At 44.5% G+C, this 24409-nt stretch overlaps 1 protein-coding gene across 8 annotated transcripts in view; it reads right to left on the bottom strand.

The window, feature by feature from the left end:
• Window positions 1–2964: 2964 nt before the first annotated feature.
• The window catches only part of ARHGEF25 (Rho guanine nucleotide exchange factor 25), a 72067-nt gene continuing 50622 nt past the window's right edge, over window positions 2965–24409 (bottom strand). For 7 of the 8 annotated variants that reach the window (XM_082208202.1, XM_082208199.1, XM_082208197.1 and 4 more), the window contains 11 exons: window positions 20215–20318; window positions 19855–19924; window positions 18374–18463; window positions 17269–17376; window positions 15626–15676; window positions 14151–14228; window positions 12041–12235; window positions 11014–11194; window positions 8597–8817; window positions 5945–6049; window positions 2965–3459 (listed from right to left, as the gene is read on the bottom strand). In XM_082208202.1, coding sequence (XP_082064328.1) covers window positions 3349–3459; window positions 5945–6049; window positions 8597–8817; window positions 11014–11194; window positions 12041–12235; window positions 14151–14228; window positions 15626–15676; window positions 17269–17376; window positions 18374–18463; window positions 19855–19924; window positions 20215–20318 — 1314 coding nt within the window. In that variant the 3' untranslated portion in view covers window positions 2965–3348. The remainder of the gene's footprint in view (window positions 3460–5944; window positions 6050–8596; window positions 8818–11013; window positions 11195–12040; window positions 12236–14150; window positions 14229–15625; window positions 15677–17268; window positions 17377–18373; window positions 18464–19854; window positions 19925–20214; window positions 20319–24409) is intronic. The other variant, XM_082208198.1, reaches the window with a different exon arrangement.

Here is a 24409-nt window from a genome sequence, read left to right as displayed (position 1 = left end):
CCAATCCCCTATAATGAGCAGAACATCCTTCTTTGGTGTCACTTCGATAAGGTTTTGTAAGTCTTCATAGAACTGGTCAATTAATGATTCAATTTTAACCCCCAGGGAGAGGACCTTGTGGGATTTTCTGCCTCGGGTGACAAAACAACTTGGTCAGACTTGGCACTAGACACCTTTTGGGCATTAGGGGAGGCGCAGTGGTTGCTGCTCTGCCTCAGGTGGCAAAATGTTTTGGGCTGGACACAGGTGAGGGTGGGGGCTACGATTCAACACAAAATGGAAGCACAATCTCTCCCCCCTCCTTTCCCTCCGTTCTAAGCAGTTTCCTCTCCGCCAGCGCCTGACACCTGAAGGGACCGAGGCAGGTGGGAAACGAATTAAGGCTACAGAGGTGGGGGAGGGGCACATTTGGCTCCCTCCCCCGCCCAATGCTGGTGTAACGAGTATTTCTGATTTTCCTGCTCTGAATTTCCTCCGCCTTTCTATGTCAACAGCACAAACACATGTTCAACATACGCACGGTTTCCCCACCCATCTAGTTCTGTCCCAAGAGAAAACAAAGATAATGAAGAAGACTACAGAGTTTTGTTTCTTCCTAGAGCCAAAAGGAAGACAGGAAGGCCCACGCATTAATCCTTTAATGCAGGTGTTCTCTACAACATTACAGAAAGAGGCATCATGTTGCCTGAGGTCAGTGGGCAGTACGCCATGCCTTCCTCAGTCCCCATTTTGCCTCTCTGTAACATCTTATAAGGGACGTCTACCAGAGTGCATGTGGGTGCCATGTTTTTAATACCCCTCCAGTTTTTAAAAACCTCTTTTTTAAAGTAAACAAGCACACCTAGGGGTAGCACTAATGCTAATTCTTCCTGCCTAAAGTGTTAGGTTGCTCCTTGCAGGTAGTACTTTAAACAAGGAACATTCAAAAACATGTTCAGCCAGATGTGGTAGTACACTCTGAAACCACCACCTCACCCTGTCTAATGAGCAAATCACCAGAACGCACATCTCATCTGAAGAGAAACTCAACACAGCACACTTTTGAGTGTTTTTCTTCTCACATGGCAGAGCTTTTGACCCCTCATTGTTTGTGTAGGACAGTGCAAAATAAGCCAAACAGCCATTGTAGCCAAGGAAGGTTCTACTTTCCAAGTGCAGGAAAGAAGTGCAAAACTGCTTAATTGAAAATAGCTTTTTGTGTTTCTTGCTGCAGACTTCACAGGCAGGTCTGTAACACCATCAGCATCATTTGAGCAGATCCTCCTTTGTTAAAATAGGCCGAGCTGCCTTTGATGTGTAAAAGAGCCGAGCTTCATTCATTTGCATCTCTGCACTTCTGACTCTTGTTAAAAAGAAGGGAGTTGATAGAAGAAGCCACTCTTCCTGACCCTTCCCTCTGTCAGGTAAAGCCAAATCCTATTAACAGGCAAACAGCACAATGGGATTGCCCAGATTTGGGAGTCTTTCTTGATGTCTGTTCTGATGTTAATGGGAGATAACAGAAAAGTCCCTTAGCAGGATCATCTCAAAACATTTTTCTGCTTGAAGTAGAACAGCCAGTGGTGTCAACGTACTGAATACTTTGGCAGCTGAGGCTGAAAACCCGTCAACTGCCTCTCCTAAAGAATGAAAATGCAAAACCATTAAATGAGGTACTGTAGTAACAAAACATGCTGACCTGCCTTGTGAGCCCAAATCAGGTTCCAGTGAGGGGCAAAAATGGACAGGAATGGCAAAAGGATATTTGGAATCAAGCTAGTAACCTGATTCTGGATGTCAGATATATTCCGAGGCAGCGCTGTGTGTCTTTTGTAGGCTTTCCTATACTCCACACAAGTCGCCATCCCACAAACATTTTTAAAGGTGTTTAGTCCTTTTGGTTTCAAAGTATAACTTGAGAACCTGGGGGCAGCGTCTGCTGAAACTGAAGGAACCACAAAGAGGCTTTTGGCTTGGATCGAGCTTCTACCCCTAGATCTGGTCTTTTACGCTGTCTCAAACAACTGTTGTGGAGAGAGTGTTGCTTAGGGGTACAAGCACCAAATAATGGTCCCTGGTTATTACCACAGTGTTTGTGCATGTAGAAGAGAAGACTTGCCTACTTAAGCTGGAAGACTTGCCTACTTAAGCTGATGCACATGCGTGTATAAACACACACACACACACACTACTTCCTAATATTTTTCCTTAACACCACATTTGCCCATGAGAATTGATCTTCACCTTCACCTTCAAATGTGCTTCCTTCTCTTGCACTTTGTGAATTATCTGGGATAGGTTAAATATAATTATAATAATGCCAAGGCTGCACGCAGCCAAACACATGTACCACACAATACAGATTCGTATTTTCAGAAGTTGGGCAAAAATGTACAAATGGCAAAATTTAAGTCATCAACTGTGAACAGCAAACACAAGCTTAAAGTAGCTGGACTATTCCACAGTAAACATGAAGCAGCGACTGGGAAAGGGTGTCTGCTTCTGTGTTTAACCAACCAGCCATTTAAAATGTACCTGCAATGTTCACAACTTGGCAGTATCACATATGTATCTTGTCACTTATTGTGAGTTCAAAAGTAAACTTTGAACTGGGTCTAACTTCCTTAGGCTAGCCCATTCTTTCAAAAAACAGAGTGGGGGAAAACACTCTTGGGCAAGATTCTAAGACTGCTAATAAAGGTGGTTCCCTTTTTCATGTGCCAGAGGCTAAGGGCCATTTTTCATTTCTAATTACAGATATATGTGTATGTATATGCATGTGTGTACACCCTCTCTCTCTCTGTATATCTATCTCTTCAGTGCTAGGAGGGGAAGCAGTGTAAAGGAAGATGTTGTGAAACTGGCCAACAAGGTTTGCCCTAAATAAAGTGCAAGGCCAAGAGAAGGGGATCTAGCACATGGTGCACAAGTTACTCATGGAAGAGCCTGCAAGAAGACAGAGGTGTCCTGGAGCAATTTGTCTCCTTGTTTGTTTTAACTAAAATCTTTATTATTACAACAAACAAAATAAAATTCTCAATTCACACAATCCAACTCCCTCGTCCAAGAGCCCCGACCTGAAGCCCGTACAGCCCCACAGCATGCATATACAGGGGTCTGGAGGAAAGGGAAGGGCACTCTCTGGTCCCAATGTGGGGGTTCTGCGCCCCTTTCATAGGATGGGGGTGTCTGGGCAAACAGAGCAGGACCAGAGGGCAGCAAGAGTTTGCACCATGCTGCTGCTGTGTCTCTCTTTCCCTTGGAGACAGCAGAAGGAGGGAGAGTGGGGGGAGAAGAGGGAAGAGCTAGTTAGATCAGTCAAAGCCCCCACCCCACTGGTCTGACAGGGGCTTTCTCACAGTCCAAGAGTCACAGCTCATCCTCATCAAGTTGGGCAAGTTGAGCACAGCCTTGAGGGAAACTGATTTCCGGGACTTCAGGATCAGGGAGCAGCGGCCTGGCGTCGTCATCACTTGGGGCCTGTCAGGGACAGAGGAACAATGAAAACTCTGGAAAGGTTCCTGAGACGTATTTTGCAAGACTCCCACTGCAGAGCACCTGCCACTGCACACCCATTGGCTTTACCTTATCAACAGGTAAGACAGTGTAATACTTTGGTTCAATATATCTACTATGGGGTAATCCAATTCTGTGCTGCGAAAAGCTGCATTCTGTATAAATTATGCAAATTAATCATCTTAAGTACTGCCTTGCTGGATCAGGCCAAGGTGCATCAAATCCAACATTCTGTGCCTCAGCAGCAGCCAACATGATGCCTCTTTGAAACACCCAAGGCAGGGAATGAAGGTAGTGACTTTTTCCTGTTGTTGCCAACACTTAGATCTAGTGTTCAGAGATATTCTGGTATTCTGCCTCTGTCCACAGTGTGGGGTTTGCAACCAAATCACAAATGCATGTTTTGCTAGACAAGACAGAGCTAGTACACAAAGAGTGCACTTAAATTTCCTAGAGAGGACCCTCTGTGTGTTTACCTTCCTTGCCTCCTCTGGCTGGAATTCTGTAACCACGGAGATAATCTTTTCTACTTCATCCTGTCTCTGAGAAGACTCTCTTTCTACCATGTTCAAATGTGTATCTGGGAGGTCCAGACAGATGCAGCCTATAGAAGCCAACTTTTGTATTTTGTACCTGAGAAGTTTTATTACCTGTATTGTATCTGCTGCCTGCATTGAAATGTAATTGTTTAGCTTACTAAATTATGTGGTTCGTTCTCTGCAGCAGAGTTGAAGAAGGGGAGGTCAGCAAACCTCAAATAAAAGGGACAAAAAGCTGTAATTGCCCAATTCCTAAACTTTAGTAAACTGCAAAAATGTATGCAGTACGTGTTTTACTTTGCTAAATGGATTGACAGCCCACTTTTTGTATGTCTCCCACATATGTGGAATACAAAATTTAACTTTTAATCTACAGATTTAATCCTCAATTCATCTCCTACATCAGTGATTTTCAGCCTTTTTTTTCTTTGGATCGCACTTTCAGAATAGAAATTTTCTTGCACCACACCATTTTTTTTATTGATAAGAAGTACACTGGGACGGCAATTGTAGATCACAACTATGATTGTTCTCAGTATCACTTTATGCTCTTGCTCTCATTTTGGAAATACATCTATCCACATATTGCAAAAAAATTTTTTTTGATACTATGCTATAATGAAATGTTTCTTTTATTCTCCTTCAATCTTCCTGTCATACTTGCCATCCTCTCCTTGTGTCACCGCCTTTGAGAAGCAATGTCCTACATACACAGAGGTTCCTTTTAGCTAATAGCTATGGCTAGATCAGTTGTGTATAACAAATGTGCCCATATAGGCTTACTCTCAATCAGGGATGAGGAGCCTGTGGTCCTTCAGATGTGTTGGACTCCACCTCCATCATGGGCAATAAGGGTCTTAATGGCTACTAGTCATGACAGCTTCAGTATCAAAGATTGTACACCTTGGAATACCAGTACCTGGTATCTCAGAAGCACAAGTGGGGAGAACATGCTGTTGCTCTTAGATCAGCTTATGTGTTTCCCATAGGTTCCTGATTGGCTGTGAGTACAGGACGCTGGGCTAGAAGGAGCCTTGGTATGATCAAGCAGGGCTCATCTTATGGCAGGCATAGGCAAACTCTGCCCTCCAGATGTTTTGGGACTACAACTCCCATCATCCCTCACTAACAGGACCAGTGGTCAGGGAATTGTAGCCTCAAACATCTGGAGAGCCGAGTTTGCCTATGCCTGTCTTATGCTCTTACATTCCCATCAGCCCCAGCCAGCAAAGCCAATGATCAGAGACAGTGGGAGTTGCAGTCCAACAGCTTCTCAAGAGCCACAGCTTCCTCATTTCTGCTCTAAAGCAAAACCAAAGATAAGAGCATAAGACAGTTCATTAGGTAATGTCTGCCCATGTTCTCAGCCTGAGAGTGGAGCAGATTGCAGGTAAATGGAAGGAAGAAAAGTGTATATGGCATGCTTTCAAAATCTCTTGTGGGAAGGAAAGCACAGCATCAAAAAGCTTTCCAGAAATAAAATTACTGGCATATGAATGCATCAGCAATGGTAAACAACGCAAGAGATGGGGACGTACTCTACTAACACAGCAATGAATTTCAGACTGTGTTTTGGGGAACCCTGGGATTCTTTTGGAAGAATGTCAGTGGTTTCTCACTGGGAAGGCCACTATACGCAGAAGCTTTGAATTCTGCAACCTGTGACAGATTCTGCATTTTTTCCTAGGCTTCTGTGGCACGGTGGCAACATGTGGTCAGGTGGTGGGGATGTGTGTGTGTGTGTGTGTGTGTGTGTGTAAAATGTCAGTCCCAATGAAAGTTAAATAACTGTCCTGATGGAAAGAATGAGTAAGGCCACGGGCAACAGAACCTGAATCATTATGTCAACTGTGAACGTTGAATCCTTACTCAGATTAAAAGGAACACTTCCTCTGCCCACCAACACTCACTGTGTGCAGGGACTCCTGCCGGGAAGAATTGGAGAGATGCACCTCGGAGCCATCGGAAGGCAGGTGAACTGGTCCAGGCCCTGGAGAGCTTTGGCTGCGAGATGGCTGGAGGCAGAAAGCAAAGTGGGTTTAATCTGGGTGGGGAGAAGACAACATTCCAGCACAGATGGGTGCTCTCAATTTGGTGTCATATTATGTGAGAAAGTGTGCATAGCTTGTCAACTGTCAACTTGTGCATAGCTGAAGTCAAACAACATCTCACATGGAAAGAACGCCATGCAAACGTCATAGTTTCACAAGACCCCTGACCCGGAAGAGATTCTGGCAATCCAATTCATCAAATGAAGTTATCTAATTTCCCAAAGAAGAAAATAGGCAGACATCCTCTTGCAAATCTCTTGTGTGTCTCTCTCTGTGCCTCTATTAGAGATCAGTTTGATCTCCTTTTCATCTAATCTGGAATCAGAAACCTGTAGAGTCCTGAAGCCTCCTAAGACAGCATAGCACTCTTTCCTACCTCCTCCTCCAACTCATATCTGAGAACAGAAATCAGCACTCTTGTCTTCACCACTGTCTTCACAGAACAGTGCTCACTACTTTGGGCTCCTGGTCTTTCCTCCACACTTTTAGTTTTAGTGATTAACATTTTTAAAAATCACAACAACAGATAATCTTCATCAGAAATAATACAATATAACCAAGGGAAAAAACAATAACTACTGAACGAATATTTAGCAGATAGATGACTCCAACAGTTATAATGAAAAATTAAAACAGAGGGAAATTGAAGGAGAGGCAGTCAATGTAACAAGAAGAAAAATGATTATGATATTGGCAGCGGTTAATGAACACAGACAATATTTGGATGGTTTCAGAATGGGTGAAGCTTGCTTATGTCTACTCTGAATTTCCTCTACCCTCCCCTTCCCTGCAACATGTTTGGAGGAGTGTGTGAATATCCTCACATGCACGCATGCAAGTATCTATGGACTGGTTATTAAAGGCTTTGTTTATCAGCAGCAGACATGTCTACTTGTCTTCTCTCTTGCCTGGCTCCAGGTCTACCTCTCTCACCCATCACCTCGGCAACAGAGCAAGCCACAGAACCAGCCTGGCTGAGACCATGATGCTGGGAGGAATGGTTAGCAGCACACCTGTCCATCTGGAGGGTCTGGCAGGTGAGATGATGAAGACGTCATCTCACCCAGGCAGTCTGTGAAAGAGTTAGCAGTCTCCCTGGCTGCTCTCCAGTTAGTCACCCAAGGGGAACTCAACAGTCCCCTCCTCTGTCCCTCTTTTCCTGAATACCTGCTGCCCAGTTTGAAGTTTCAGAACAGAGGCCCTAGACCCAATTCCCTCCCACCCCATTACTCTTGGCAACAGATGGTGTCCAGACTCAGGTTGCTTTGGTGATTGTTTTGTGTGTACATAACCATTCAGCTGTTAAAACCTTCTTTTTTAGTGAACATTTAAACCTCTTTCACAAAGCCTTGTGGTCTCTTGCCCACCCTATGCTTAAAAGCCAAGCCACACACTACCTAAGTGTGTTCTTTTTGAAATCCAGGTGAGCTTAGATTGTTTGGTGGAGGCAACCAGAAAAATAAAGACTTCTGCCTGGTGGCAGCGGAAGGGCCACTAGCCTGGTCTCCACTTTGGGGAACTGTGACACACTGTGTTGCATAAGCTCACTTAACAGAGACCACACACTCCCTGACATCCCTTAAGCACACTCACAATCATATTCTTACAGTTGGAGTTGCTCAACATATGCTTCTGCAGGAAGCGGATGATTCTAGTCCGTTAGCAGTTACCACTCTGGATTAATCAATGAAGGGTACAAGGAGAAAATCTATCTGCATGGGATGAGGTCAATATCCTCTAGCTTAATAGATCCCAAGATTTTGTCCCAAATAGGAAAACATGTCTCATTTATTTACTTCTTTACTTCTTATTCTTAAAGCTATCTACACTGCCCCTTGATATAAATATTTGCGGGAGGGCTTACAAATGAGACTCAAATACTAACTGAACATTGAGCTCCAATTTCTCATTTTTTTGTTGAGCAGCTGTTAACAGGGAAGTTCTCAGATGCAGTAATACTTCTGAATACTAGTTGGTGGGAATTGCAAGAAGGGGTTGGTGTGCTCAAGTTCTGCCCGTAGGCTTCCCACAGCCCTCTGACTGGCCCTTGTGAAAATAGGATGCCGGTCTAGGTGGGCTACTGGCCTGATCCTGCAGGTCCTTACTGTGTTCTGAGGAGGTTAAATGCCTACATTTTTGGAACATCTCCCCTTGGGCATTTTTTAAAATGAAATTTTGTTAGACAATACTGATATGAATTGTGTGGGGAAGATAACCTTCCTTTGTCTCTGTGACAGCATGTGTACAATGCAATCTCAAGCCAGCACACCCGGTGGATTGTTTTAATGACAAACGATTGTTTTCATTTTCTGCTTCACATAGCTCTTGCAAACTATACATGTGTTAATGAGGTTTAACAAATGTAAGCACTGAACTGAATTTCAAATTCCTCTTGCCAATTACTAGCCCCTTTCATTCCAAAGCTAGAACAGGAACTTCACCTGTGCCAGCCAAACCTCACAAAGCTGTTAATTCAACAGGGATCTTCCGTTTAAGACCTTCCTACCTTACCTCAACATAGGCCTGTTGCTCAGGCTGGCCTGGGCCCGGAAGGTAGAGGGAGGGGAGAGAGGCGTTGTGGGGCTGGAGGCTGGATCCCTTGCTCTGGTCCATGGAGACGGAGGAGCAGGGCCGGCTGGGTCCACCGGGCAGTGAGTGATGCGGGACTCCAACGCGTCCTAGGCTATGGGTTTTGCTCTCTCGGCGCTGGTACTCTATGGGCGACTGCAGTGCTGGCAAGAAAACAGAAAGGGGCAATAAACTGCAGGGTCACACACTGGAAACACAAAACGCTCTGAATTCCATTAGTGAAACTTAATCTTCTGCAAGAAAGGGGGGGAAAGACTCCTCAGGGGTGCGATGCAGGAACCACTGGGTGAAGTCCCACAGCCCCACCTGCGCAGGTGCGCTTCAAGCAGCTTCCAATGCTCAAAAGCCACTGTCAAAAGGTGTCTCAAGCACCCTCATCAAGCAGGAGAGGGGTGCTGCATCAGGGGCCACCGCTTCAAAGTGCCTGAGGTGCCTGAAGACAGCAGCTCCTGGAAAGTGCACGACAGGGACAGGAGGAAGCCCAGCAAGCAGACGAGGGGCCACAGGGAACACCAGGGTGCATTGCAGCTCTAAAGAGCAACACCATCCCATGCACAAACACCCTCCCCCAACTCCCACTTCTTAATATCATCACTACCCCACACACTTATTTCTCTCTTTTGAGAGATTATGGGGCAGTGAATATCTTAAGAAAGAGAGGGGGGTGGCTCTGCCCCTGCCCACACTGGCATGTGGTCTCCAACAGATTTCCCCTAGGGCAGGGGTTTGCAACCTGCGGCTCCGGAGCCGCATGTGGCTCTTTTACACCTTTGCCGCGGCTCCGGGGCGGATACTAGCGAGGCGAGGAGGCGCATTGTGCGTCCCGACACTCCCCACTGTGGCGGGCGCTGTACTGGCTGTGACGTCGCATGGAGGCGGTGCGTGCGTTAGTCACGCACCGCCCCGACGTCACCTTCCCGCCCGCTGTCAGATCGCGGCTCCAGAGATATATGTGTTTTAAATGTTGCAATGGTTTTGCGGCTCCCAGTTTTTTTTTCTTCGGAAACGGGTCCAATTGGCTCTTTTTGTCTTAAAGGTTGCAGACCCCTGCCCTAGGGGAACATGGCCCTTGGGGGAATAAAGGTTTCCTAGACATGGTCCATGCAGTTAAGAGTCATTCAGAACTGATCTACACATTATGCAAAATGGCAGGGTAGAAATCTTTACTGTCTGACTTCAAACTGAAGGGTGGGAATCCTATTTTTGATTGTGTGTGTGTGTGTGTGTGTGTGTGTGTGTGTGTGTGTCACTACCTTTTCTCAACACAGCAAATCAGAGAGAAAGATTTAGAATACAAATCTCTCAGCTTTGTATTTGAGAAAGTGTTAAAAAATGTGACCTCCTGCTTACTGGCAGTCCACTTCCGCTCTGCCATCTACTTTGGGACTCACCCCATCCTTCCAAAGTTGTGCGTTGGCTCGATTCACAAAGGCCAAAGTACAGCTTGTGCTTGAAGTAAAAATGTATGGCTAGTTGAGACATGCGTGTACATCACTTGATTGCACAATTAAGGCCTGACTTGCACATACATGACAAGATGGTAATGTAATATTAGAGCTGGGGGTCGGGGGCTGGTATATAGAAAGAGACAGACAGAGATAGAATGGATTGTACCTCCAGATGACCTTTTTAATGAACATTCCTACTGATTTTGCAGGAGTGATTCAATTGCATACCAGAACTGTAGGTTTGCACCATTTAAAGTGGATTAAAGTGCTCCAATACTGTAGCAAATGAAGGGTCCTTGACATTTAACACCCCCCCACACATACAAATAATCAGAATGAATACTCAATAAAAGCTAAATGTAACTTAACCTCCACATAAGCTTTGTGCAAGCAAATCAGGATGAATGCTCAATAAATATCAGGGCCCTTATTATGGTTTTATTCCTGCTGATATGATATGGTGGCATGGAATTGGGGTGTTTATCACTTTAAATATTCTTTTTTTGTACTTGGGATCAATTCTGATAGAAGTTGAATTAGAAATAACTTAAAACAAACTTAAACAAACCTATTGCTAGGTAATTTCTTTCACTCAGAAAGAACCAAACTATTTAAACTCACTGAAAGGCAGTAGCCTCTAATTCAAATTACTCTTTGAAAATTGTCTACTCCCTCTGCCCCCGCGCCACCATCTAGAAGCCAGCTGAAGTTTCCTATACTTCTGCAAAGCATTGTGGAAACATCTTAGCTTTCATATTCCATCCAGACCAGGAGTGAGGAAAATGAAGGAAGAAATATTGAGGAATCACTCCTTGAAGAAGGCTGGGTGTGGTTTAAAGGGCAGTGGGTGCCTGAGAAGTTAGGAACAGACCATCTCTTTGAAGCCCCTACCATTGAGGAAGTCACGTTGTGTCTCCAAGATGAGGCTGATGTCAGCCACCCAGGCCTGGGCAATCTCTGACGTTGCTGCCTGCAGTACGTAACGGATGGTGCCCCGTTCTGCGCCACGAGAGATCAGTGCAAATTTGCAGGGATCATTATCCACACAGGGCTCCAGGCCCAAACAGCTGACCTGGCATTGAGACGGATAGTGGATAGGAAATGACCATTCAAAAGCAAGAGAAAGAAGAAGATATTAGCAATAAAATGGACAAACAGGGAGGGCCTCGCAGTCACGCAAAAGGAAGAGCCAGTATTTATTTATTTAGAAAACAGATTTGGGTACATCTGCACATTCATGAAGTCCTAGAAATTCTGTGGTTCTCTGGATATAACCAAGGCTGTGTAATCTCTGTGCTTTAAACAAAGATCAACGTTCTGCACACCAAGCCAGCCTATATTCTTGTGCCAAGAAAAGCTACATTCCGAAACCTGAACAAAGAATGCAAAGCCAGCTAATTTCCATATTTCCTTGCTTTGCGCTACCCCTGCTCTCTGCTCCCGAGATTACGCCAAGCAATGCCCACACACTTTCAATCCTCTCTTCACAGCCATAAGGCTATACATTTATATAAGGCAGGATTCACCTAATGAGCCCATCAGTGGAAGCCCTGTGTACTAGGGCTTTTGCAATGGGCCTCCTCCCTCCCCTTGCGTGCACCCCTAAATTGGCTCTGAGGAGGCGAGTCAGAAGAACCCCCAGAACAGTGCACTGGGGGAGAAAAGGCCGTTGTTCTGTCTCACAAGCTGAAACGCTTACACAGACGGAACGTTTGCAATAGCACACCACGTTGAATTTCACTCACAATTTCTAGCCATATAAAATTTTATACACATGCATAGACTCTCAGGATGCCAAATTCAGTGCTCACAATTACATTTTGCAGATGCACGGTGCAACAGCAGAAACATGGGGTAAACAGCGATAGGTACGGGAATACAGGCTTGCCTAGGTTCTCTGCTGTTAGCCCTGTAATACCTTGATGCTGCTCTTGAAGGCATAAGTTGGAGCGGCATACGGACCACGCCGCCGCTCCAGGGTCTCACTCAGGATGACAATCTGCTCAAAGAGAAAGATGCGCCGCTCACGGCCCCGGGCCAGGATCCCGCCTGCCTGCTCCGTCACCCAGAAGGTGTTCTGCTGCAGCAGCTTCCCCTGCGCAGTCAGTTTCCCCTGGAGAAGAGAGGGCAGATCCTAGTTACTCAGCTGGGGAGAGGGCACGAAACTGCCCTGTTCTTAGAGCAGAAGACTCAGAATTGCCACTTGCAGATGACGGGCTGCACCTTTGAATTCTGACCCAACTCAAAAACTGCCTGCCTGTAGAAAACTAGCCTCATAGAATCATAGAGTTGGAAGAGACCACAAGGGCCATCGAGTCCAACCCCCTGCCAAGCAGGAAACACCATCAGAGCACTCCTGACATATGGTTGTCAAGCCTCTGCTTAAAGACCTCCAAAGTAGGAGACTCCACCACACTCCTTGGCAGCAAATTCCACTGTCAAACAGCTCTTACTGTCAGGAAGTTCTTCCTAATGTTTAGGTGGAATCTTCTTTCTTGTAGTTTGGATCCATTGCTCCGTGTCCGCTTCTCTGGAGCAGCCGAAAACAACCTTTCTCCCTCCTCTATGTGACATCCTTTTATATATTTGAACATGGCTATCATATCACCCCTTAACCTCCTCTTCTCCAGGCTAAACATGCCCAGCTCCCTTAGCCGTTCCTCATAAGGCATCGTTTCCAGGCCTTTGACCATTTTGGTTGCCCACCTCTGGACACGTTCCAGTTTGTCAGTGTCCTTTGAATTGTGGTGCCCAGAACTGGACACAGTACTCCAGGTGAGGTCTGACCAGACCAGAATACAGTCAAGGAGAAGCTTAGAACCCTTCTTCTTTACTTGGCAACTTTCTATATGCAGAGGGGTTTGGGTTCTTTTAGATCTGAGGCAGCACCGAAATATTCACTTACATTTAAAGCAGTGTATTCCCAGGAAGGGCTGTGCCACATGATATTTCACAACATGTCTGAGGGCTCATCCACACTTCTGCTTCTGCCGTGCCTGGAAAGGAGGGGGCCAAGTGGTTTCCCCCTTGCCCCACTCCTTTCCCAGGGAAAGCCACCCTTTAGCGTTAAATCAGGACGAACAGCAATCCAAAGAAAACAACAAAAGAGCAGTTTTCCTCGGGACAAAGCAGTGGGACAAGGGGGTGTGGATTAGGGTGAATTGCTTCAGGGAGGGGCTTTAAAAATGTGTTTCTGGGTGTGAGGAATCTGCTATAATTTTTGTGCATGGACAGCATTTGGCTTGAAATGTCTACGCTTAATGAAGATGCACATACACTGTTTTCAGAAAGCCAAATAATATTTAATTTTACTTTTTCTTCTTCTTCTTCTGAAAATGTCAGGTAATGCTTAATCATTAATAAACAAACAAACAAACAAATAAATGCAAGTACTTGGCAATTTTAAAAAATATTTTCTATGCAATTTTACACACATTTTCATTACTAAACAAAACTATATTAATTTAACCAAAATATCTTTTGAATTTCCAAGTCATGTTTCCAACTTTTCAGTACCCCTTATTTTTGGAATTTGAAAGTTGAAAAATTCAACATGCCCTGATGTGATAGGCCCTGAGACCTAATTCTTTCAATTACTACTACCACTTGTTCCTATATTTTAAGCTCACGATTCCCAGATCAACATACACAGAGTTGGAGGACTCTCATTTTAAAATGCCCATTATTATTATTATTATTATTATTATTATTATTATTATTATACTGCCTTTTATCCAAAGATCTCAGGGCAGTTCACAAGATTAAAATACAGGATAGAAGCACAAAATAAATAGTTAAAACAAAAATAAAACAATAACCCCCTCTCCCACAGACACATTTAAAAGGCCATAGAATCAGGTCAAGGCCTGGTTGAAGAGGAATTATAAGGTTTTCTTCCTTGAACAGCCCCCACTGCAAAAAATTAAGGTGCCTTCTGCAGTAGAGTTGATTGGAAAATCAGGGCTAATAGCCTAGCTCCCACGGGATCTGTAGAATCTCCAAGCCAGCCATTGATTCCCAGGGCCTACCTCAAAGCCCTGAAGACGCCCCACATTCATCATGTCATTGCAGCGCTTAGGAACAAAACACATCACCTCCACAGCTCTCTGAAAGGCAAAGGAAAGCAGTCGGGCGAAAGCGGTGGACCAGAATAGCACGGAGACTGGCTGGCTGAGCACCCATGGCGAGCAGCGCCAGTGTCATTAAACCCAGGAGATGCAGGCCATGTGAAACAACACTGGACAACCTGCCCCGTTTAGACTGACGGGCCATAGTTCCATGCAGACACTATTATGAGATATGGATTCAAGACCCCTGTCAGCTATGAGTGCAGTCTCAGGAACATAATGAAGCCTCCGCTCCATCTCTCAAGGCAGACCCAGAATGAAAATATGCCCATACCATGTGGTAACCCTTGTGGGACAGGGTTCTGCAGATCCTGATTTGAAAGTGAAAGGAGAGAATATGCTAAAGTGGGAACGGAATTAAGGATATATAATTGATTATGAAGATTGGAAAAGGTTTTGGAAAAAATATGTAAATTTTACAGCCTGCTATTCATGAAGAGAGAATTATATGAAGATGCACCACAGAGGGTATATGGCACCAGCATATGTATATGACTAGCAAAAATAAATAGATCGAAATGTTGGAGATGTAATAGAATGAAAGGCACCATATGTGGTGGACATGTCCAGAGATCTAAAAATTTTGGGAGATGATTCATGAAGAGATTAAAAAATTGATAAAAGTATCGTATATCAAAAAGGCAGGAGCATATTTATTAGGAATCTTGAGTAAGGATATCCCTAAAGACAAAATTAACATCTTTCTGTATGCAACAACAGCAGCAGCGAGAACATTGGTAGCCCGTCACTGGAAAAGAAATTATATCCCAACAAAAGGGGAATGGTTGAGTAAACTATGTGAGTACCTGGAGTTAGCAAAATTGATGGATTTAATAAGGCATAAATCAAAAATTATAATTCAGAAACAATGGGAATGCTTAAACGAATATTTATACAAGCAGGGTACAAATATGAAAGTTTGGTTGTGAAGAATATAGAGAACATAAAGATTTCACTGATTATGAAAGAATCTAAGGAAGAGAAATGATTGAAGAACAGATGTAAAGGCAAGCAAGATAATTAAGAGACGTGCAGTGAATGCAGTGGAAGTCTTTTATAATATTTTAACTAAGATTTATATATTGTAATGTTTGAAGCATGAATTTGGTATTATTATTGGCTATGAAAAGTATTTTCTTTTTTAGTTTGCAATTTGGAAAACATGTCTATAAATGTGTTTACAGTGTTATGTATTGTTTTTTTGTTTCTTTTCTTTTATTTTCTTGTAAAATTCAATAAAAATAAGAAAGAAAGAAAGAAAGAAAGAAAGAAAGAAAGAAAGAAAGAAAGAAAGAAAGAAAGCAGCGTAATAACATCCAGTCCACACATAAAGGTGGGACTGGGGAGCAACAGCTGCAAGGGCCTCCGAGTCCTACCTCCAGCTGTTCTGTGTCCTTGCCAGCTTTGCCATAGTATTTCAGGAAATCCTGGGAGGGAAAAGAGGAAACGGACAAGTGCATTCTTTAGTGGTAGGAGTGGGATTTCACCGGAGCCAAGCCCTGCAACCAACTCCAAGTGGCACCTGCTCCCCCGGAGGCAGTGCTGGCCCCAACCTAGAGGGCTATCAGCCATCATGGCTATGCTCTTTCTCTACAGCTGGAGACACCAATGCTTCTGAGTGCCAGTTGCTGGAAACCACAGGAGGGGAGAGTGTTGCTCTTGTGCCTGGATCCCTGCTTGCTGGATGGCCACTGTGAGAACAGGAGGCTGGACTAGATGAAGCAGCTTCAGGCTTTTATGTTCTTATGAAACAAATGATTCAGACTGTGCTGTCTGCTTAGAATCATAGAATCCTAGAGTTGGAAGAGACCACAAGGGCCATCGAGTCCAACCCCCTGCCAAGCAGGAAACACCATCAGAGCACTCCTGACATATGGTTGTCAAGCCTCTGCTTAAAGACCTCCAAAGGAGGAGACTCCACCACACTCCTTGGCAGCAAATTCCACTGTCAAACAGCTCTTACTGTCAGGAAGTTCTTCCTAATGTTTAGGTGGAATCTTCTTTCTTGTAGTTTGGATCCATTGCTCCGTGTCCACTTCTCTGGAGCAGCAGAAAACAACCTTTCCCCCTCCTCTATGTGACATCCTTTTATATATTTTAATACAATATATAAGAATACACCTTATAGGAATACACCTGCCTTCACTGATGCCCTCCTTGCATATTTGTAAATAAAGCAGGTATTATGCATAAGCTGACTTCTGCTTGCACATCAGGACTTCACCTTACCCTCCTCCCCCCACTACAGCCCCATGCCCCCTAAATCTGCCCCCAACCTTCCAGAACATATTTGGGGGTGTGGGGGATGCATGGAAGGAGCAGAAGAAGACGAAGCAAGCAGGAGTCTGTTCCACTTGTGCGTGGACAACTTTGGATACAACCTTAAGAGCTCTCTTCTGCCAAAGGGAACTAAACCCGGCAGTGCTATCTTTCAAACCTTTCATTGCTTGGGGAAATGGGGAGCAAGTGGGACTCCGCAAGGAACTGTAGCCACCATGTAAACTGGAAGCTGCCCTAATCCCGGTTCCAGCTCTGGAGGCAAATACAACCATTACCCATCAGGTGGCGCTAGGCAGCCAACAGAAACCCTAGCTACTCCTTTTGTGACATTGGGACGGTTTGCTGTCCTGCAGATAACATGAGGCTGCAGGATCTCTCCCTTAAAACAGAAAATAATATAGTGCAACTGACTTTCGGGGTTGGTGTGTTGTGCGACAAGCACACAGGGTGCAAAGAGATTGAGTGTTTGTGCGGGGGGCGGGGCGGAGGGAGGCTTGGTTAATTTCATTGAACACAGGTTGTACATTGACAATAAAGCTATTATTTTTAAATAGACCCCTGTTCTGCACTTGTCCACACTGCCAAAGACTGCCATAGATATCATACCCAGCAGAAGACATATTGGCTGCTGTCTCTCCTTAGCTACAGGTCAGGAACTTGTTGGTCTCACCCCCTACACACACACACACACACACACACACACACACATTTGCCTTAGATTTGGAAAGCAACACTCCACCTCCCACGTTAGCACCTTGAGCAGCAGCTGGTATTTCATGATCCGCTGTACAGGTTTGATGAGTAAGTCATTGAGCTGCAAGCGGTGCCCCAGTTCCTGCTTCAGTTCCTGGAAAGGAGAGAACAAAGCAGATCGGACCCTGTGGATCAGTGTGGGAGATCAAGCATCCTGCCTATTAAATCCCTGCCCACTCCATCAGGAGACCTCCAAATCTTCCTGTTTCTCCCAAAGCCTCCCACTCATCTTCCCAGGAAGACCTCAGATCCCTTCCCCTTATCCTATGCGTCAAAAGTCTCACTAGGCTGTGTACACACTGTACCTTTAAAGTATATTTAAAGCACACACACCCCTTCGAAGGATTCTGGGCACTGCAGTTTGATAAGGTTTTCTGGGAATTTTAAATCTGAAAGGGGTAAACTGTAGTGCCCGTAATTCTTTTAGGGGGCGAAATGTGCTTTAAAGGTATTTTTTCAAAAACACATATTTTTGCCACCCAGGGTGGTCCCCACTCACTGCTCCCCGCTTCCTATGCAACTGCTTGTATGCTGACGGTTTGATCCCTGGCTGGTATATGAATGTAAAATAATAATAATAATAATAATAATAATAATAATAATAATAATAATAATAATAATCTCAAGTAGCAAGACTTAGAAAGACCTCTACCTGACCCTTTGAGAGACACCTGCTGCCAAAAAGTGGAGCCAATATTGGCCAAATAATCCAATAGAGAAAAGACAATTTTGCATCTTTACTTGTGTTCGGAGTACAGCTTGGAATGAAGGAGCCCTGGGTGGGGCAGGGGGCAGTGAAGAAAAGAAGGAGGCAGGGAGATTCTAGCAGGAGAGAGACTATACCTTCAAAGAATGTTCAAAGCACTTTTCCCCCTTCAAAGAATTCTGGGTGCTGTGGTTTGCCAGCAACTACAACACTGTGAGGGATAAATTACAGTTCCCAGAATTCTTTGAAGGGTAAGAATGTGCTTCAAACACACTCTGAAGGTATCGCATGTATGCAGTCAAGGACAAAGCAAGCCATTGGCAGAAGCTGCAGGCAGTGAGGCGGCAGAGACAACAAAGCTGCAACAAATCACAAGGCCCCTTACCTCAAAGTAGTTGTCAATGAACTCGGACACAATATGCTCAGATTTGGGTTTGTTCTGACAGTAAACAACGTACATGTGCAAACGGCGCTCCTGAAAAACAACAGGGGAACAATTCAGCAGAATACTTGGGGCAAAATCTAAAGTGTGTAGTCTTGCCAGCACAGCGACTTAACTCTGGGGAGGGTATGTCAAAGAGGCAGGTTCAAATCCCTGCTCAGCAACACTGGTAATGATCACTTTAAACGAGTCAGTCGCTCTGATGAGTGCTTCATCTTACCACAGGATACAGGTACTCCAAGTACAAAATAGGCACACTTCATATCTACTTATCTGGATATGCATGACTATGACTTATTTACAAGCATTAATGCAGAGCCCTGCAGTATCTTAAAGGCTACCAAGGCTGCCATCCTAAGAATACTTACTAGGGCAGTCAGCTCCAAGGAACACACTGTGTTGAAGGATTCTGCTGCAAGGATAGTACTGCAAATTTATTTTGGGAAAAGCTTTCCATGGCTGGAGTCTATTTTGTTAGATGTGTGAAGTCATCTCTTAAGTAGGTTGTTTTTTTAAAGCAACCTTCCAACAGCAATATTTATTCTTACATATGAATAATTTCCAGAGGAGGCAGCCCTGTTAAATCTGTTGCCTCAGAACCAGTGAAGACTCTTAGGGCACCTTAACAGACTAACAAACATGGCATAATAAACTTTCATAGGCTAGAGTCCACTTCATCCAAGTTTGACAAAACAGAGCCAGAAGATCTAGAAAATGCAGGAGATGGCAATGGGAGCACCTCATTCCTAGGCAAAGAACTAATAAACACAATATCAAATCAAGGAGGGAATGGTTAGGGGGGCCTCCTGGAATCTGAAATTATTCTCCTTGTAGCACTTTACAAATAGTAGTAGTACAAGGATATCTCTTCTCACACAATAATGCTCCTCCATGTCAGGATTGTTGTTGATGATGTTATTTTTAATTTAAAAAACAACAACCCAGTGTGCATCCTTCTTCTCTATCTCATTCAAGAAAAAAAGTATAGAATTTTTCAGTCAGAGTCAAACTGCCTTGACCTTATTATGCTCCAGCCTAGTAAACTGCACAATTTTGTTGACTTGTTTTGGACCAATTAGCAATCACCTAATTAACAAAAAGGTAAGCAGCTTTTCCCTTCACAACAAACCTCCCCTTCATTATTTTGTAGCTATCAAGTTATCATTTCATTTTGAATCTGGGTTTGTATCACAAACAATTCTAGAGGTAAAGGCAGAAGTCTGCAAACAGCTTACAGTGCTTCTAGCCGAATGAAAAGCCCCTGTGTTCAAAGGCAACATGCATATGTGATGAACAACGGAGGTTTGATACCACTGTCACCTCCTGTGCCTAGAATATGATGGAGCCCTGTCCATCTATCCACCTCCCATTGTGGCTCAGCTCGGCAGCTCTTCTGTTCTTATTTAGCAAAGCCAGGGACTCACGTGCTTTATGAACAGTTCAGCCAGAAGATCAGGGTCCTCCAGACACTTCTCCAGCTGCTTGAGTAAATAACTGGGATCAGGGATAAGAGGGAACAGAAAGAGTGTGAGATCTGCAGGACAAGTTATTTTGCTTCCCAACCATCCCTCCTCTTCCACCAATTCCCAATGACGGTGGACCACTGCTGCTCCCCCTCATCTTGTCTGTTCCACACTGGCCACAAGCACCTGGGCAAGGTAATCCAAGAGGAGTCACTACCAGCCGTCAGCAAAAGGCATCTCTTGCCACATCCCGTTCTGGCCCCATTGTGAGATTTCCACAGCCAATGCATGACCTGCACCCAGGAATGGGTGCTTACTTACTCTTTGTGCCAGTCATAGATCTGGTGGATGTTCCCAAAGATTATCTTGTCCTTGCCCTTCATGTCCTCTGGGATACCACGGGCACTCATGGTCGCCATATAGCCCTGCAGAAGTCAGAAGAGCAGGCTAGAGAAGGCTGCCTGCCTCCTCTTTAAGGCCAGGGAGGCAGAGCTAGGGTGGTGGCATGAAGGGGAATGTGTCTGGGCTACGTTAGTGCCCAGAAGAGGACAGAAGATGGACAGGACCCTGGTGTGAAGCGCTGAGGAAGCAGCCACATTACCCTTGGCCATGGCTTTCCAACTGTGCTCAGGGCAACCCTGGCATTCTTCAGAAGCTGATCAGGGATTCCTCAATGAGCACCACAGAAATGGCAGACAAGCTTCCCCAACAGACAGCTTGCCATTAAACAGATTTCCCACCTGACCTGAGCAGCTGCAGAAGACCTTTGGTGCATCCAGTCCACAAGGAAGAGTGATGGAGCAGCACCCTGCACAGAGAGCCTAGCCTAGAACACACCCTCCCAACTCTTCTGTAACCCCGCCAGGTGTTTGACCACAAAAAAGTTGAGCACTTGAAAAACCACTGCCTTGCAGAGCTGAAAAGAGGGTCATTGCATTAGATGCAATTAAATCCCAAATCGGCACCCATGATGTATTAGGGAAATCCAATTTAAAGTTGCTCAATTTGCATTATTTGTTCTCAACCCCAGTATCTCAGGTCCTTAGCAACATTACGCTCCTGTGTGAATGAGCCCTACCCAAGGGCTCTTCCCTGAATTTTCAGCATCTTCCCCCTCTTTAAAAAAAAAGTCTCCAGCCCTTTTATTTATGGAGATATAGGGGGAAGAGTGGAGGCAGAATTCTACCAATGTGGTGAGTAAAAGGCAAATCTGCTCCTGCCTTTCAGTATTTTGGCCAACTCTAGAAAGAAAAAAAGTGCTGGGATGACTGACAAGCCAGGGAAGCAGTGCCGTCCTGCTACCTTCCCCCCATCTCCTTGTACTGACCAATGGGCAGCCAGTATTTCTTCACTTTTCAGTTAAAGCAGTAATTTTGCTCCAGTTGACTGTGGTTGCATTTATTTCCTAGGCTGGCGAGTTGGACCCTGATTTTCCTAGCTTGAGAACAAATTGGTGAGCACAGGGCACTAATTTTTCTGTCTCGTGGACACTGTGGTTGGCACGTTGCATTTATTTTGGCAATTGAATTAGAATGAGCATGCAACAAATTATTTTAATCTAAATCAATGTACTATAGTGCAGTAGTTATTCTCCCCATTTTGCATTGACTGGCATTAGTCCCGTCCCGTCCCCCCCCCCTGGTCTTAGCACCACTATGTTTTTGGTTACAGGCTGGGGGGGGGGGGAATCTTGAGTTTTTGCATAATTTGAGATGGCTTAACCAGGACCTTAACTAGGTGGCAGAAATGGTTGAAATGGCTGGTGGCCTGATTTTGAGTAACAGGCCTGCTCAAAATGGAAAAATAAGGTTGACATAGCAAGTCATATTAAATATGTAACAATAAAGGCTCAAATAAAATATGTACCACGGATGAGCAAAAAAGCACAAACAAGCTCAACAGTAATCCAACACAGTCAAACAGCAGAGCCAAAGAGACTATAAAAGGCAAAACTATTTTCATTAAAGGAGGAACAGTTGCCCAGATGAAGGAGGAGCACAAATGAGCAAACCAAGACATAGATGTACAATGTGGCAAGAGGCAAAAAGGAACTTCAAGCACAAACTGCTGCAGATATCAATACATTATTTCTTTAAAGGTGTCAGAAGCAGAAAACCAGAAAGACGCAGGGGGACCTTTATATGGCAAGGAAGCAAAACAAGACCTTTTCGGAAGACAGAGAAATTGCAGAGAAACAGAAGGAATTGTTTGCTTCAGTCTTCAAAACATGCTGGAAGGGTTATCGAGGCTGAATCAGTCTGTCTTAGAACCAAGTGAAAACATTAAGAAGGAACAAGGTTTTCCGGCCAGGTGGCATTCATCCAATAGTTCTTAAAGAACAGATGAAGAACTGCTGAACTATTATATTAGCCTCCTTACAGAGAGGACTTGGAAGGCTGTCAATATCTTTCTAGTCTTTTAAAAAGGAACTAGGGAGGAAGGAAAGATGCAGGAAATGGCAGCCCTGTCCCAGGTACACTGCTGGAAAGTGTTTTTAAGGCTAAAGGTACCTAATGGTCAGCATTAGGTCCAGTCGTGGCCGACTCTGGGGTTGCGGCGCTCATTTCGCTTTATTGGCCGAGGGAGCCGGCGTACAGCTTCCGGGTCATGTGGCCAGCATGAGTAAGCCACTTCTGGCGAACCAGAGCAGCGCACAGAAACGCCGTTTACCTTCCCGCCGGAGCGGTACCTATTTATCTACTTACACTTTGATGTGCTTTTGAACTGCTAGGTGGGCAGGAGGTGGGACCGAGCAACGCAGGGATTCGACTAAGGCTAGAAGAGTTAAATACAGATGGTGTCCCCAATGCTACCTTTCTGCTTGCATAACAAGACTTCCACTTGGACAATGCAACTTCCCCCTCCTTTTACCTGCAGCCCCTTCAAAACCTGCTCCGGAGGGTTGGAGAGCCTTCTGAAGCAGATTTTGGAGGGATGTGGGAAGAGAAGAGGGGGTTCTGTTGCATGAGAGGACCCCGGTTCACACAACATTGTGAACACAAGACCAATGCTTGCTAAAGAAGTCACCCCCCCTTTTTAATCCTCAGAGCATTCACAGCCTCCTCTAGAACACTAGGCTCCTGCCCTTGGACCCCAGACCCCCAACTGATCATAAGCCTGGACTGAGGAGAACCTCCCCCCTCCCACCCCACCCCAAAAGCACATTAAGGAGTCTCACACTCTTACTTGGAGAGATTTCCCTGCTTCTCTCCTCATCCAGTTTTTAAAACGAATGAGTAAATAAAAATTTAGGAAATGAAGTATAAACAGGGCTTTTGCAAAGGGAAGTTTTGCCTCACCATTTTTTTGGAATTCTATGAAATCATCAGCAAACATCTCTCTCATTCTCTGTATATACAGGTAGGCCAGTGGAGATTTGTATCTTTGGCTTTTCAGAAAGAGACTGGGCAAATACGGTACTTTCACCAAAGGCTTTTAAGGATATTTAGCAGTCAAGATGGATGGACCCTTCTATGGGTTGGTAACTGATTAAAAGGCAATCACCAGGAATAGATGTAGGAACAGTTGTCACAATGGAGTGATGGAAACAGAGGAGCGCCCAAAAGATCCGTATAAGAACCAGAGCTCCTGTCTTGTTCTATACTTCTGTGGCACTGGGGGGTATAAAGAGTTAAGCAGCCTAGGTGGAAAATTGTTAAGGATAGTAAAATCCAAAGCAATTTTGGAAAGTTCTGAAAGAAACTCAGCAACAAACGAAAATGCAATTTAAGGAGCTGAAAAATTATGAAGAACCTAAAACCCATACAGAAATGAGGTCTAAATTGATTGAAGCCACCTAGGAAAGAGATCTTGAAGTCAGAACAGAAAGCTGACTAGTTTAGTTAGCAGAAGCAATGAAAGAGCTAGTTCAGTATTTGAATTCACAAGTGGGATGTGCAATGGGATGTTCAGGGTGCCAGCCAGCCAGGCCACTTCTAGGGATATTCCATTCCCTTTCCCCCATCAGTTTGCTGTCTTAACCCAACTGTCAACCAGTCAATATTCAATGCCCAAAGAGTATGTCCAGTCCTCAGTGAGCTTCTTTTTTTTTTTTGACAACCCCCTCTCCAAGTTTTTTCTCCCTGAATATTTTTTGAACTTCTTGCAAACCCTGCAGTTCTTCCAACCTGTTGACAGCTTCCTCTTGTGTGTTTAGCTTCACATAATGAGTCAAACTTCTCTATTTTATGACTCCTGGCGTCAAATTGTAAAAATTAGAACTTTTTTGTTTTTCTGACACCAGGAATCATAAAACAGAGAAACCAACAGGAAAACACTTCAGTCTCCCAGGACATTCTATAAAAGATCTCAAAGTAGCTGTCTTATTGAAACGAATTTTAGAAATACACTTGAAAGAGAAGTTGCTGAATTACAACTCATTACCAAACTAAAAACTATGGAGAGACCTGGTCTGAATAGAGATATTGGGTTCATGTCCCATTATACATGCTAAAGCTAATTTTGGTCATCTATCCCTTTAAAAATCCCTTGCCCTTCACTGTGGAACCAACTGCCA

The sequence above is a fragment of the Podarcis vaucheri genome (genome assembly GCF_965113315.1).
Source record: "Podarcis vaucheri genome assembly, chromosome: 2".
NCBI classification, from domain to species: domain Eukaryota; kingdom Metazoa; phylum Chordata; class Lepidosauria; order Squamata; family Lacertidae; genus Podarcis; species Podarcis vaucheri.
The sequence above is the reverse complement of the archived record's forward strand: the minus strand, read 5'-3'. Positions and strand labels throughout refer to the sequence as shown.